This window comes from Lampris incognitus, chromosome 15, assembly GCF_029633865.1.
Source record: "Lampris incognitus isolate fLamInc1 chromosome 15, fLamInc1.hap2, whole genome shotgun sequence".
In the NCBI taxonomy this organism is placed as follows: domain Eukaryota; kingdom Metazoa; phylum Chordata; class Actinopteri; order Lampriformes; family Lampridae; genus Lampris; species Lampris incognitus.
Genome location: NC_079225.1, coordinates 38,694,031 through 38,709,062, shown reverse-complemented (window position 1 = coordinate 38,709,062; position 15,032 = coordinate 38,694,031). Strand labels below are relative to the sequence as shown.

The 15,032-nt window shown below is 41.7% G+C and overlaps 1 protein-coding gene across 1 annotated transcript in view; it reads right to left on the bottom strand.

Moving 5' to 3' along the window:
- Window positions 1-5,971: 5,971 nt before the first annotated feature.
- Window positions 5,972-15,032, bottom strand: part of LOC130125090 (xaa-Arg dipeptidase-like) — a 14,586-nt gene continuing 5,525 nt past the window's right edge. Inside the window, exons 5-7 of the mRNA XM_056294541.1 lie at window positions 11,362-11,494; window positions 10,677-10,784; window positions 5,972-7,282 (exon numbers count right to left, since the gene is read on the bottom strand). Coding sequence (XP_056150516.1) covers window positions 7,089-7,282; window positions 10,677-10,784; window positions 11,362-11,494 — 435 coding nt within the window. The 3' untranslated portion in view covers window positions 5,972-7,088. The remainder of the gene's footprint in view (window positions 7,283-10,676; window positions 10,785-11,361; window positions 11,495-15,032) is intronic.

The following is a 15,032-nucleotide window of genomic DNA, read 5'->3' as shown; positions in this document are numbered from 1 at the left end:
TTATTTAAAACATTACTACCTATCCTCTATGGATGCCTTGTTTTCCTTTGTTCTTTTACCTTCTTAACACAACAGCTCGCCTGTCCTGACTGTTACTTGGTGACTGGTGATAACACGCTCTTCCTGGCAGGGTGAACTAGTTAGTTGATTGACTGATACACCTAAAGGCTGTTTTTTTTTACCACAAGAGCTCCCAGTGATATTCGAGCTAATATAACAGACAGCAGTTTCACCCGACCAGACGGGGCGCTAGTGCAGCGACCAGGACACCTACCCACATCTGGCTTCTCACCCGCAGACACGGCCTTTCTGTAGGGACGCCTGACCAAGCCGGAGGAGGTACCACGGGGATTCGAACCGGCGGGTTAGCTATAGGTTGTTTTCCTGACTGCAAATGCACAGTCATGTCCAGTCTCTTCTGAGTTTGGGGGGCAAGTACACACTGTTTTAGAGATGGTGTTGTGAGATCATGAATGATTTTATGATTAAATATACTTGAGCAATAATCCTACCATTTTAATAAGATACTAACGTCTCATAATACATTCTGTATATTCTGGGCAGATATCTGTACATTATAAAAACATCAGAACCATTAAACCAATACTTTATCCTGAATGCACAGATCCGTCTCTGATAGTCTATACGGCGATGCCAAGTTGCACATTTTAATTTTGTGGCTGTGTCTACACAGCCAGTTACAATCTTTTTGAAATGTTTTATATTTTCCGAAATGAACATATAAATGAGCCCAAAGAAAATTCACTCAGGTATGACTGTGTGTGTGTGTGGATGTGAGAGCCAAAATCTACTGTCCAGAGGAGGGGCGCGAATGGCTGCATGTACACAACCCCTCCCCTGAGATGCTGTAAAGGGGCACATCGATAAATGAGGAGCGACACACTTCTGCTAAGGTATGCCAACCCACCGTTGTTTTTATTTACACAAGACGTTATTAAACTGCAGACATTTATTTGATTAAAACAAATATTGCCCAGGTATCATACATATGGAATGCTTGCGTGTGACCTTTCAAGCATTGGATTCCCCATCTAGTCTATCAATGTAAAAAGGTTGTGTTTGTGATGTCTGTGAGCTCTGCAATAAACCTACTTCATTATTCTGGGCATAAGAAAATCTCTTACTTATTTTCTATCCACAAGTCCAACTCCACAATATCACATGAAAACAAGAGTGCTGCTTTGGATTCAGGGCCCCTAAAAACATGACGCAGGATCCCCCCGCTGTGATGCATCTGATCTGATTAAATACACTACCATGGTGCCTATCTAAAGGGCTCCTTGTTGCCCCATTAAAATACACCCCCTGGGTGACACCCGTGCGTGATGATACCCAATACTTAGATGCTGAAAATAGATCCTGTTTGGATGCTCAAGTGCCACGGGAGCCTTGTGGGTTGCAGAAAAATGTAGCAGCGGCAAAATGTTGTGTACTGTGCATTAAATGAGCCTTTGGCCAAAGCTCTGCAACGAGACGTGACATGGGGTTTCATGAAAGAGCATCCTATACCAGTGTAACGCTGTGCCCCCTGGAGTGCCCGTTGCTTTCATGGAGAGGAGTTGAGGGTCTGGTTGGTGCTGCTGGAGGCATCGCATCCTTGAGATTTTTTCCTCTTTTAGTAAGGCTGTGCTTCCCCAAGTTCTCTCTAAACGACTAATGAGATTCTCTGTTGTACGCAGCGCTGTCGATCTCAATACCTGATTCATCTGTAAGATGAAAACGTAGGGCGACAGAGCCAAGAGACATGCTGCCCATTTGCACGATGTAAATTTAATCACAGTCAGCTGGTAACTGCAAGCTGTGACGCAAAGGCGAGTTCAGCAAGGGCTGGACCAGTCGCTGTTTTAAAGTCCCATTGTGTTCAATTATTCAGGAGCGACATCATGACCAGCCAATGTGGGGTTAACATGAACCCAGTAGTAAATATGACTGCACCGTAAATCTAATCTTGCCCATGACAAGGGTAGAAATAGGCATACAAGTTTACTATCAGGCAGGGTTGACATGCAGCATCGTATAACGAGCCTTGCAGAACTTCCATCCTAGCGTCATCCAGCCCCGTTTGACAAACACATGAAGTTCCCATCTGTTTTTATGGCCCCTGGATGACAACAGGGAGTTTTACAAATCCCCATCTGTTTTTCCGGCTGTTGTACATCCTGTGGAACAGCAGAGCTACAATATGGTAAAGGAGATTTATTTGTTTGAGGAGTAGGGTAGCTTCACAAGGACTAAAATGTGACGGGTGGGTTTGCCAGGCATCCAAAACATGAAAAAGAGAGGTTTAATCACACCGGCTCCTGTACCAACAGGCCGTAATGAGAAAACTTGACCCGGGAAATAAATAGGGTGGATTTACAGATGGCACAGCATCATAAAAACTGAATATCTATCAAAAATGTTGTGATTTGGTATTGCTGTTGATGGGTAAAAACCAAGTGCCCACACTACAGTTGTTACTGCTTCTCTTAACCCACTAAAAATGAAAAGTTGATTTCTGATTTACAGTATGACCATGTAACCCCTTGTGACCTGTCTAAGTGTGACTATATGATTTAAAACTGATATGTTGGCTTCTCTTACAAAGGTAGGGAATCTTTCTTTCACATTGGGGACAAAATAAAAAATCTGTGTTTTTACCCAGTGGAAATCCTTTGCTCTAACTCTTGCCAATATCGTATGTCAAATGCTGTCAACAAGAGTCCCAGTAGAGTTGTTGTGTAAGGGAAGTCAATATATCCGTCTAGAAAAAAAGGATTTCTTTATTTTTTTGGGGGTAAATAAGGGAGGGGAAAGAACGTCATCCGAATATATCAGCTGAACTGCTGTGCTCCAGTTTCTCTGATCTCTTCAGTCCTATGCATCTGATCTTTTTCAATACCAATTTGCTCATCCAAGTTTGACACCTTGATAAAACTACTATTGTCTACAGGCTTCCTGCTGTGACAGTAGAAAACTATGGTACAGTAGGCTGACCTCAATGAACTGCTGGCTGGCTTGTTACTGTAATGAGCAGGGATTCGGTTTTGTTGATAACTGGCCTTCTTTCTGGAGCCGCCCTTATCTGCTGAAAGCAGACGGCATTCACCCTACTGGGGACAGCGCTGCACTTTTATCAAGCAATAAAGATAGCTGTCTATGTTTAGTTTAACACTAGGGACGATCATTCAGCAGGTCACAGGTGATAAGAGAACCTGCTTGGCTTAAACCTAGTGTGGATGTGGAGTCAACTAGTTTAGTTAATATGTTTATTCAGGGAACTTCTCATAGTATAGATCAGACTGACTGCTTGGTCTATAACATTGAGACCATCTCCCTCCCCTGCTATATTGCTCCCAAGCTCTCCTCTCCTAAATCTGTGAATCAAAAATAATCTAATAATCATTCCTACCAATGGTGGTGGTGAAATGTGCAATGAAGCACCTAATAATCTACAGAACCGAACAATATGACCACATATCATCCAAAGTGTGGGTCTTCAAAATTGTCAACTAATAATACGAGGCATCTAATTCCAATTAATATTTCATCTAGTGGCAGCTCTACAATTCTGCCTACCTCGATCCAGGATCTCTTAAATAATGACCAGTCTCTAATCTTCTATTCTTTTCTAAAGTACTAGAGAGAGTTGTGTATCAACAACTTTTGACCCATATAGAAGAAAACCATCTATATGAACCTTTCAGGGTCTGTCACTCCACTGAAACTGCTTTAACCAGAATCTTAAATGATCTTCTACTTGCTATGGACTCTGATTCCACTTATGTGTTTCTATTACTGGACCTTAAGGTAGCCTTTGACACCACTGATCACTGTATACTATTAGACAGAATAAATTGTAATTTTGGTGTCTCTGGCCTAGCTCTCTCTTGTCATAAATCCTACTTATCTGGAAGAACACATTGTGTCTGCTACAATAATATTAAATTGAAATTCTCTGATATTAAATATGGGGTACCTCAGGGATCGGTTCTTGGCCCTCTACTTTTCTCTTTATATTTCACCTCTTGGCCAAATTATACACAGTCATAGAATAAATTTCCATTGCTATGTAGATGATTCTCAGCTGTATGTGCCTATAAGGGCTGATGACCGTACTCAAATTATTAATTGAGAGGCCTGTTTGGCTGCTCTGAAAAACTGGACATCACTAAACTTCCTGCTTTTAAATTTGGATAAGACGGAGATGCTGGTTATTGGCCCTACTAGACACAGACACAAATTTCATCAAGTAACAGTAATGCTTGATAACTCTGTGATTTCACAAAGTGTGGCAGCCAAAAATCTTGGTATTACGTTTGAGCCCAAACTTTCCTTTGATAAGCACATTAAAGAAAACACCAGGACTGCATTTTTTTCACTCATGTAACATAGCTAAACTTCTGTCTTTCCTATCCATGGCTGATGCAGAGACTCTAATACATGCATTTGTTTCATCCAGACTTGATTACTGTAATGTTCTGTTTTCAAGTCTGCCATGTGCAAGTACTAAAACTTCAGATGGTTCAAAATGCTGCAGCTAGAATCTTACCTAAAACTAGAAAATTTGACCATATTACACCAATTCTTGCTTCCCTTCATTGACTTCCTATAGACGTTGGATCAGACTTCAAGGTGCTTCTGCTGACTTATAAAATCCTAAATGGGCTTGCCCCATCATACCTGTCTGATCTCCTTAAATCGTACATTCCATCTCGAGCTCTTTGCTCTCAAAATACAGGGCTCCTGTGTGTGCCCAAAGTTAAAAAGAAGTCAGCAGGTGGCAGGGCTTTTTTTTCCATTGGGCCCCGTTCTTATGGAATAACCTCCCTGTTGCCATCAGACAATCAGTCTTTTGAGTCCTTTATATCCAAACTTAAAAGTCATCTTTTTGTCGTCACCTACAATTAGTTGCCTTTAAATTGAATACTTCACAACCTGTACTGCATGATGGGTAAGTTTGTCTCAATGAATTTACCAAGCACTGTTCTGCTGACGAGATTATAGAGTATATTGATTATTGCAGCTGTTCTCTTTCACATCTTTTCTTTCTCTGGATAATGTCTTCTCCTGTCTCTTCTACTGTGTATGTGAATGGTGTGATTTGTCCCCCCTGTTTGCACCTGTAGTCTGTCCTCCTGCCAGGTTTCCATGGTGATGTGGTCGCCACATAGATGCTTGCTTGGCATCTTCCTCATCACATTGTGTGTATACGTATCTTATAAATCAATATAATTTTATTATCCTGTTTCAATGTTGTTGGCACAGTGGTGCAGTGGGTAGCGCAGTCGCCTCACAGCAAGAAGGTCCTGGGTTCAAGCCCAGGGGTAGTCCAACCTTGGTGGGCTATCCCGGGTCAACTTCTGTGTGGAGTTTGCATGTTGTCTGCGTGGGTTTCCGCCGGGGGCTCCAGTTTCCTTCTAAAGACATGTAAGTTAGGTCAATCAGCTGTACTAATTGTATCATTTGCCCTCTCAAATGTGTGACTGATGTCTTTTCTTGTCTCTTCCCCTGTGTATGTGAATGATGTGATGAGAGTCTCCCCTGTGTGTATGTGGTCTGTCTTCCTGCCAGGTCTACATGGTGATGGTGCTTGAGTGACTTAGGTCCTAGGCTGTTCTGGTGGCATCTGGACACTGCTTGGCATCCTCGTCATATTCTTCATATATCTTATGATTGCATTATGATTTGTTTATCCTCTTTCAGTGTTGTATTCTGTAAATTGTGTTTTATTCTGTAAACACAACATCCATTGCATGTCTGTCCATCTTGGGAGAGGGATCCTTCCTCTGTTGCTCTCCCTGAGGTTTCTTATTTCTTATTTTTTTCTCCCTGTTGAAGTTTTTTTTTTTTAGGTAGTTGTTCCTTATCCAATGCGAGGGTCTAAGGACAGGCTGTACTTTTGCTGTAAAGCCCCCTGAGGCAAAATTTTTTATTTGTGATATTAGGCTACACAAATAAAATGGCCTTGACTTGAATGAACTCCAAGAGTGTATTTCATGTGTTGTTGGGTCAAAGTTTTATTCAGTCAACAAGATGTTTTTTATATTACCATTTGATCATGTGACCCTCCTCTGGATACGCTTGAATTTGACTGTTCTCCAACTCTTTGAGCACAAAAAACAACTCAGATTTCTTTGGGAATGTGCAAGTGATCAAAGTTAGCAAGTTATTTTAACTGTTCAAGCAATTTACAAAAAAAACAAACAAACAAACAACAAAAGTACAAAATCAGATGCAAAATCTGCTGTTTCAATAAATGCAGACCCTCTAAGGATTAGTACCAATAGATTTAAGGTAATGGTTTTGCCTCTGAGTGAATCTTTGAAACCTGGTTTTCTGGCGCTTTTATGCTTAGGCAACAAATGCAACATCTGTTGTGGATTAAGCAGCTGTTCTGCCAAAGTAGTAGACATCCACAAGAATTGAAAGCTTTGCAAAATTTGCTCAGGTTTTCCTTGTGTGAAATAATTCTGATGAAAGACAAACGCAAGGAATTACAAATGAAACTATTTCCAACTAAGAAAAATCTTTTCATGATATGACAAAAAAGGGTGTAGATGTTGAAAAAGTAGTTGTACAACAGGAAGAGAAAAAAACTATCACAGTTGAAAGTGAGCAAATGATTCAGCGTGCATTAATAATAGTTGCAAAAGTAATTTGTCTCTCACATATGCTAGATCTGCACATTCAATCTACAGATAGCATCCATCTTTGCTTTCTCGGAGGGCAACATTTTGGAAACTTACTTTAAATCTAAAAATGGTCCTTTTGTTGTTACAGTTTTTTCATTTAAGCATAGAAGACTAGAGGATGTGTTAAAAAAGAAGCAACATGTATGTTTGTTATTTGCATAGACCTCTGGCTGGGTCCTCTGCCAAAAACGTATCCTGATGCAGTCAGAAATAAAAGTTTACATAACAGAGGTCAAGGTCATGGTTTTTAAAAAATTTCAAGTCCATGTTATGGATTAGTGTAAGACTCGGGAATCCAGTTTGCCAGTGGCTGGCTAGTGTACTGTCTCTGTGCAGAGAGCTCAGATCTTGGCAGTAGCTCCTCAGGCAACCTTACTTGAGTTTTGAGGTGTCCTATGCTTGTCCGCCCTTCAGGAGCCTCTCCTCCTTTAGCTTGGCCTCAGCGAACTCCTTCTCGTCCTTTAGCTTGGCCTCAGCAAACTCCTTCTTCACCATGTGGAGCAGCTCTGGATACAACAGCAGGTCTAGGGCTGTCATGGCCAAAGCCTTCCCTGTCCGCAGGGTGTAGAACTGAGCTTTTTCATCACCTTCAAGGAGAGACACACACACATCTGAATATTTAATTTGATCTTCTGTGGTGTTCCAATATTTTGGTGTACATTGAGATGAGAGAGAGAGAGAGAGAGAGAGAGAGAGAGAGAGAGAGAGAGAGAGAGAGAGAGAGAAAGAGAGGAATTTAAATATCCTGTAAATCTTGAACAATGCATGTATGCTGCTACCTATCTGTTATAATAATAACAATAATAATAATTAATAATATAATAGTAATAATAATAATAAATACTTTTCAAAAACAAGTTACAAAGTGCTTTACAAAGCCATAAAAACGATAAATTACCAGCTAGATAATAAATAAAAGTAGATTTGATACAGTAATAGTGACAAGGAAAAGGGTATGGTTTACTAAAACACAGTAAAAACAAGTAAATATAGCCACAGGCAACAATTGGAGGGTTCAAGCCAACACAGACCATTAGAAGCTGAAAGCCTTAACAGCTTAATTAAAAATATCCACCAATTTTGGCGACGCTTGGACAAGCGATCCTCATTTATGGGCAAATTTTCGCCAGGGCCCTGCACATGTTTGGAGCTGGTGGCGCCCCCTATTGAGCAATTTCAAAACGGTTTTACACACGTGGTTCAACATTGTTATTAAAGATATCCTGCGAGTCTTGCAATGACTGGACAAACAATTTCTGATTTATACGCTAATTTTTTTTGTTACACCACGCCCATTTTTGCATCTGTACCACCCCCTAGTGGTAGATTTGAATCAAACTTTCAGGGTATGTTTTAGGGTGAACATAGCCTACAAATTTTGTGATGATTGGCCAAAAGGTTGTTGACTTGGGTCTATTTATGTGCTGAGGAGCACCCTTTTGAAGTTCCTTAGTCACTATCTTAAAAACTTAATAAGATGCTAACAAGCTTTATACAACTTTTGATTAGTTTGGTCCAATAATGATACAAAAAAAAATGGTAGCAATCAGGAGAGGTAAAAAATATGCTTTTCAAAAAATTTAAAAAAGGTGGGAAATCTAGCCAGGCAGACTGAAGTGGTTCTTGGGGCAAATTTGTAGAGCAAAGATAGAAGGATGTTTGTACCAAGTTTCGTGTAAACAGAACTTATGGCGTCGGAGTTATGACTCTTCAAAATTCAACAGTTTGGCCTTTAATTATAGCGCCCCTATCAGGCCGATTGGGGTCATATTTCTTTGGCAGCACTTGCACACAACTTCCAATCAACGAGGATAATCTCATGTTTCTACCATTTACCATCTCACAGGAATTTGCAAAAACAATTTGAATAAGAAAAACACCACCACTACCACCATCACCACCACCACCACCACCACCAACAACAACAACAACAGAACCAACAACAACAACAACAACACAAACCAGCACAAAAACAATAGGGTTTAAGCTCTTCGGGCTTGAACCCTAAAAACAGAGGAATTCAAGAGAAAGCAATTCTGAAAAAGTGTGTTTTGAATAGAGATTTAAAAGAAGAATATATAAGGAGGATCTAATGGATTCAAAGGATAAGTAAGACTATAATTACAAACCCCAATTCCAATGAAGTTGGGACGTTGTGTAAAACGTGAATAAAAACCGAATACAATAATTTGCAAATCCTTTTCGACCTATATTCAATTGAATACACTACAAAGACAAGATATTTAATGTTCAAACTGATAAGCTTTATTGTTTTTTTTGTTGCAAATATTCACTCATTTTGAGTTTGATGCCTGCAACGCGTTCCAAAGAAGCTGGGACAGGGGCAACAAAAGACTGGGAAAGTTGAGGAATGCTCAAAAAACACCTGTTTGGAACATTCCACAGGTGAACAGGTTAATTGGAAACAGGTGAGTGTCATGATTGGGTATTAAAGGAGCATCCCCGAAAGGCTCAGTCGTTCACAAGCAAGAATGGGGCGAGGTTTACCACTTTGTGAACAACTGCGTGAGCAAATAGTCCAACAGTTTAAGAACAACGTTTCTCAACGTACAATTGCAAGGAATTTAGAGATTTCATCATCTACAGTCCATAATATCATCAAAAGATTCAGAGAATCCGGAGAACTCTCTGCACGTAAGCGACAAGGCCGAAAACCAACATTGAATGGCCGTGACCTTTGATCCCTCAGGCGGCACCGCATTAAAAACCGACATCATTCTGTAAAGGATATTACCACGTGGGCTCAGGAACACTGGAAAACCATCGTCAGTTAACACAGTTCGTCGCTACATCTACAAGTGAAAGTTAAAACTCTACCATGCAAAGCGAAAGCCATATATCAACAACACCCAGAAACACCGCCGGCTTCTCTGGGCCCGAGCTCATCTGAGATGGACTGACGCAAAGTGGAAAAGTGTGCTGTGGTCTGACGAGTCCACATTTCAGATTGTTTTAGGAAATCATGGACGTCATGTCCTCTGGGCTAAAGAGGAAAAGGACCATCCAGATTGTTATCAGCGCAAAGTTCAAAAGCCAGCATCTGTGATGATATGGGGGTGTGTTAGTGCCCATGGCATCATGGGTAACTTGCACATCTGTGAAGGCTCCATTAATGCTGAAAGGTACATACAGGTTTTGGAGCAACATATGCTGCCATCCAAGCGAAGTCTTTTTCAGGGACGACCCTGCTTATTTCAGCAAGACAATGCCAAGCCACATTCTGCACGTGTTACAACAGCGGGGCTTCGTAGTAAAAGAGTGCGGGTACTAGACTGGCCTGCCTGCAGTCCAGACCTGTCCCCCATTGAAAATGTGTGGCGCGTTATGAAGCGCAAAATATGACAACGGAGACCCCGGAGTGCTGAGCAACTGAAGTCGTACATCAAGCAAGAATGGGAAAGAATTCCACCTACAAAGCTTCAACAATTAGTGTCCTCAGTTCCCAAACGCTTATTGAGTGTTGTTAAAAGGAAAGGTGATGTAACACAGTGGTAAACATGCCCCTGTCCCAGCTTTTTTGGAACGTGTTGCAGGCATCAAATTCAAAATGAGTGAATATTTGCAAAAAAACAATAAAGTTCATCAGTTTGAACATTAAGTATCTTGTCTTTGTAGTGTATTCAATTGAATATAGGTCGAAAAGGATTTGCAAATCATTGTATTCTGTTTTTATTTACATTTTACACAACGTCCCAACTTCATTGGAATTGGGGTTTGTAGTTTGGCGACAAACAACATTAAGTGGAAAGATACAGGAGAAATGGAAAAGGAGAGAATGGGACATGAAATTAACTGACCACGATCTGAAGTGACAACATTAAAACTGCATGGTATGAATCTCTGAATCTCTTCGAAAACGACCCTGAATACTTGAAAATCAGTGGCGATGGCTAAAAGAGCTATTTAACAAGAAGGTTGCATCTGAGAGTGAGTAAAATCAGTGTTGACTTGAGAACATACCAGCAGCTACAGTGTATTCCTCAGTGTGGTTTAGAGCTTTAGAGCCAATGTAGAAGTAGGGTTGGATTCCAGGAACCACAAAAGTCACATTGCCAAAGTCTGAGGAGCCTGGGAAGATCAGACAACATGGAGGATTGTTAAATCTGTCAAACGTTTGGAGTTACTTTACATGGTGGGAGAGTAGCCAGTTTGTTATTTGGCCAGAGTAAACAAGTAAAACGCTGGAGAAGCAAACCACCGTTCACTCATATTTAAACTACAAGCCATTAACTGTGCATTCACAGCAAACTCAAAGCCAACTGTGGCATCAGTCTAGTCACATGAACAAAGTGAAAATAGCACAAATAGCACCAAGATAATGGGAATGTTACCATGGCAAAATACAAGTACAAATACGAGTTTCCAGCACACAAGCGTCTTTCCCTGTAAATATCCTGCAGTGCAATGTTATGCTCTAGCATATTTACATAACATTATATGATGATTATTTCTGGTAGCTTACACACAAACCAAACAGCTTGCATATGTGTGTTGACAGAAAGTGGGGGAACATCCCCTGCTCATTCATCCTAATTTGTCTCCTTACCATTTAACTTCTAAGCAGAAAAAAAGTAAATACTGTTCATTAAGGCCACTAAGGGGTTTTTCTTTTACTAAGTGAGCTACACACTGGACCTACTCTTACCTGTTGCATTAGTGAGAACTTCCTCATCCGTGGTGAACTCCATCCCCAACGCTTTGCCATTTCTTTCATACACCTGCTCTAGTGTGGCATTTCGCAAGATGTTGTCAGAGTTTCTCCCAAACTTGATTTCAACCTGAGGACATCAGACGTTGTACATCAAACTCCTGATCAACAATAAACAAGCATTTACAATTTACAATTTCATTTAGCAGACGCTTTTATCCAAAGCAACGTACATCTGAGAGTTAATACAACACAAGCAGGGATCTAGTCAGGAGGCAACAACGCAAGTAAGTGCCAAAAAATTAGGTTCAAGTCCAATAGACATAGGTGTCAACAGGCAGTGCACAAAAGCAATGCATAGGGCACATAGAAGCAATTCTTTTAAAATACTAATACCATTAGGTGTGGAGGTATTTGAGAAAGAGCTGGATCTTTAGCTTCTTCTTAAAGATGGAGAGGGACTCAGCGGATAGAATTGAGTTTGGTAACTCGTTCCACCATCAGGGAACTACAGAAGAGAAGTGTCTACCTAGTGACATAGGGCCCCATTGTGGTGGAAGTGCCAGGCGCCTTTCAGTGGTAGAGCGTAGTGAGCAGGACTGAGTGTAGATAGACCTGAATGAGGGCGTTTGGGTAGGCGGGAGCTGTTTTATTTGCTGTTTTGTGAGAGAGCATTAAGGTTTTGAATTTGATGTGGGCAGAAAATGGGAGCCATTGGAGGGATATGAACAGCGGGGTGACATGTGCAGTTTTTTGTTGGTTGGTTGAAGACCAGACATGCCACCATGTTCTGGATCATTTGCAGAGTTTTTAAAGTGCATGCAGGGAGACTTGCCAGTAAGGAATTGCAGTAGTCAATGCGTGATATAACAAGAGCCTGTATGCTGCAAGCTCAGACCAGTAGGGTCTAATTTTCCTGATGATGTACAGGGTAAATCGGCATGACCAAGCAACTGAGGCCACATGAACCTTAAAGGTTAGTTGGTCATCAGTTATGACACCCAGGTTTCGGGCAGACTTGAACCAAGCTGGATCTGTTGTAAGGATGGGCTGGCTGGGATGACAAGGAGCTCAGTCTTAGATAGGTTAAACTGAAGGTGGTCTTCTTTCACCCATGCAGAGATATCAGCAAGGCACGACGATATCCATGCCAAGACTGTGAGGAGGTCATCTGGCAGAAATAATAGGAAGAGCTGGGTATCATCAGCATAGGAATGGTATGAGAAACCATAGGAGTGGATGATTGCATGAAGGGAGGTGTTGTATATTGAGAAGAGAAGCGGACCGAGCACTGACCCTTGAGGTAGCCCTGTGGATAAGCCATGCGGGTTGGACACTTCTCCCCTCCAAGATACTCTAAAAGATCTCCCCGAGAGGTAGGACATGAACCACCAGAGGGCAGATCCTGAGATACCAAACTCAGTGAGTGTGGAGAGGAGGATTTGGTGGTTAACTGTGTCAAAGGCAACTGACAGATCTAGCAGCAATAAAGCTGAGGACTGACCAGCAGCTCTAGCCAAACACAGTGATTCTATTACCGACAGGAGTGCAGTCTCGGTAGAGTGACCCAGCTTAAAGCCAGACTGATTGGATCATACAGATTGTTTTCAGAAAGGAATTTAGAGACTTGGTTAAAGATTGTGCGCTCAAGTATTTTTGAAAGAAAGGGTTGGAGTGAAACCAGTCTGTAGTTTTCAATCTGGGCTGGGTTGAGTGTAGGTTTTTTTGAGTAGCGGGGTGACCCGAGCTTGCTTAAATGCGGTGGGGAACACACCCATTGTAAGCGAGGAGTTGATGATGTGTGTGACTGCGGGGTTAAGTGCAGGGGAAATGGTCTGTAGGAGGTTGGAGGACAGGTGGTGGGATGAGAGTCCAGCAGAAGCTTGGAGACTTCCTCCCCGGTCAGGGGGGAGAATGAGGTGAGTGGGGCACTGTTAGCTGGCAGCAGCAGACAGAATTAGTCAGGCTCAGAGAACTGGTTACTGATGGCAGAAACCTTATCACTAAAGTACCAGGTGAACATGTCAAGAGTGAGCAGAGTGGAGGTTGGAGGAGGAGGAGGCGGATTGAGGAGTGAGTTGAAAGCAAAAAACATTTTTTGAGCATCAGTGGCACCACAGATCTTGTTCTGATGCTAGAAGGGAATGATGCTAGGAGACGCTGATAATCACTGAGGTCAGTGGATTCTCTGGTTTTACGCCATTTTCCCTCTGTTGCTCTGAGCCCCGACCTTTGCTCTCTGATGACCTCACTGAGCCATGGACCGGGGTGGGGGGGCATTACAAGAGGGTTTGGATGCTAGAGGGCAGAGATTGTTAAGAGAGGAGGCTAGTAAGGAACAGAGTGTGTCTGTAGCCTCGTTGACAGGGATTGAAGAAAATTCATTATGAGGAGTCATGGAAGCCAAGACCTCATTGGAGAGCTGGTTTGGTGTAAGGGACTGGAAGTTTCAGAGGAAGGAGACCCTTTGTGGAGGAATGTGAGGGTGTTCCTGTAAGGAGGCTGTAAATTGAATAAAGAAGTGGTCTGACAGATGTAGGGGGGTGACAGTCAGATTTGTTGTGGAGCAGTTCCGACTCAAAATCAGGTCAAGAGTATTTCACGCTTTGTGTGGGAGTGGTTGGGACCTGTCATTTGGGTTTTTTCAGTACGGATATTCATGTCTCCCATGACAATCAGTGGTATGTCATCGTCATGAATGATTGAGAGTAACATGTCTAGTTTGACTACGAAGTTCCCCAGTTGACACCCTGGCGGGCAGTATATCTTCTTCTTCTTCTTCTTTCGGCTTGTTCCCTCTTTCCCAGGGGTCGCCACAGCAGATTTGATAGTTACCATCGGTATATGACAACCACAAATAGGTTAATGGGAGCAGTAACCATGATTGCATGGGATTCAAAGGAGGTGTTGTTGCTTAGCGGAGAAGGCTTAGCGAATTTCCAGTCTTTGGAAATGAGGACACCCATACCACCTCCACGCCCAACAAAATAGGGTGTGTGAGAAAGCAGAGTCAACAGAGAGTGCGGCCGGTGAGACAGTGTTTTCTGGACATATCCAGGTTCTGATCAGGGCTAGTACCTGAATGTCTGACAGATTAGCAAGTGCTTGGATAAATTCTGTTTTATTTACAGCTGATTGGCAAAACACATAAGCCAAAAGTAAAGTATGTAGAGGAGGCTTTCCTGAGTGAATAGAGGTCCTCAGGGTTGCATTGTCTGCGATAACGGTGAATGACAGGGATGTCTTTGTGGCACATGGTGGGTGAGGCAGGCAATGAGAGAAAATAGCAGAAAAGGGAATTAAAATTTTAAAAGGGAAGAAACAATCCCGAAGATACTAAAAATGCTGACATCTGTGTTTATTGGTAACTGCTGTTTGACCACTAAATCCCACTGTTGTACAAAAAGAAAAAACATGGTTGAACCTGAGTGTTAACCATTGATGTTATAGTAATCTGTTGGTGAAGGTCTTCTACGTACATTTTCTGTGATTATTAACATGCCTTATACCTGCCTTATAGTCAAAATGTAAAACACTATTGTATAGTTTTTCCTGGAAAGTCCTAACTGTAAAAATTTAGATGAGCAAATAACCATCCCTAATGATTTGAATATTTGTGCATTAGCTTTTGAGCTAAAAACACCTGCAATAGACAGTGTAAAAAAAAC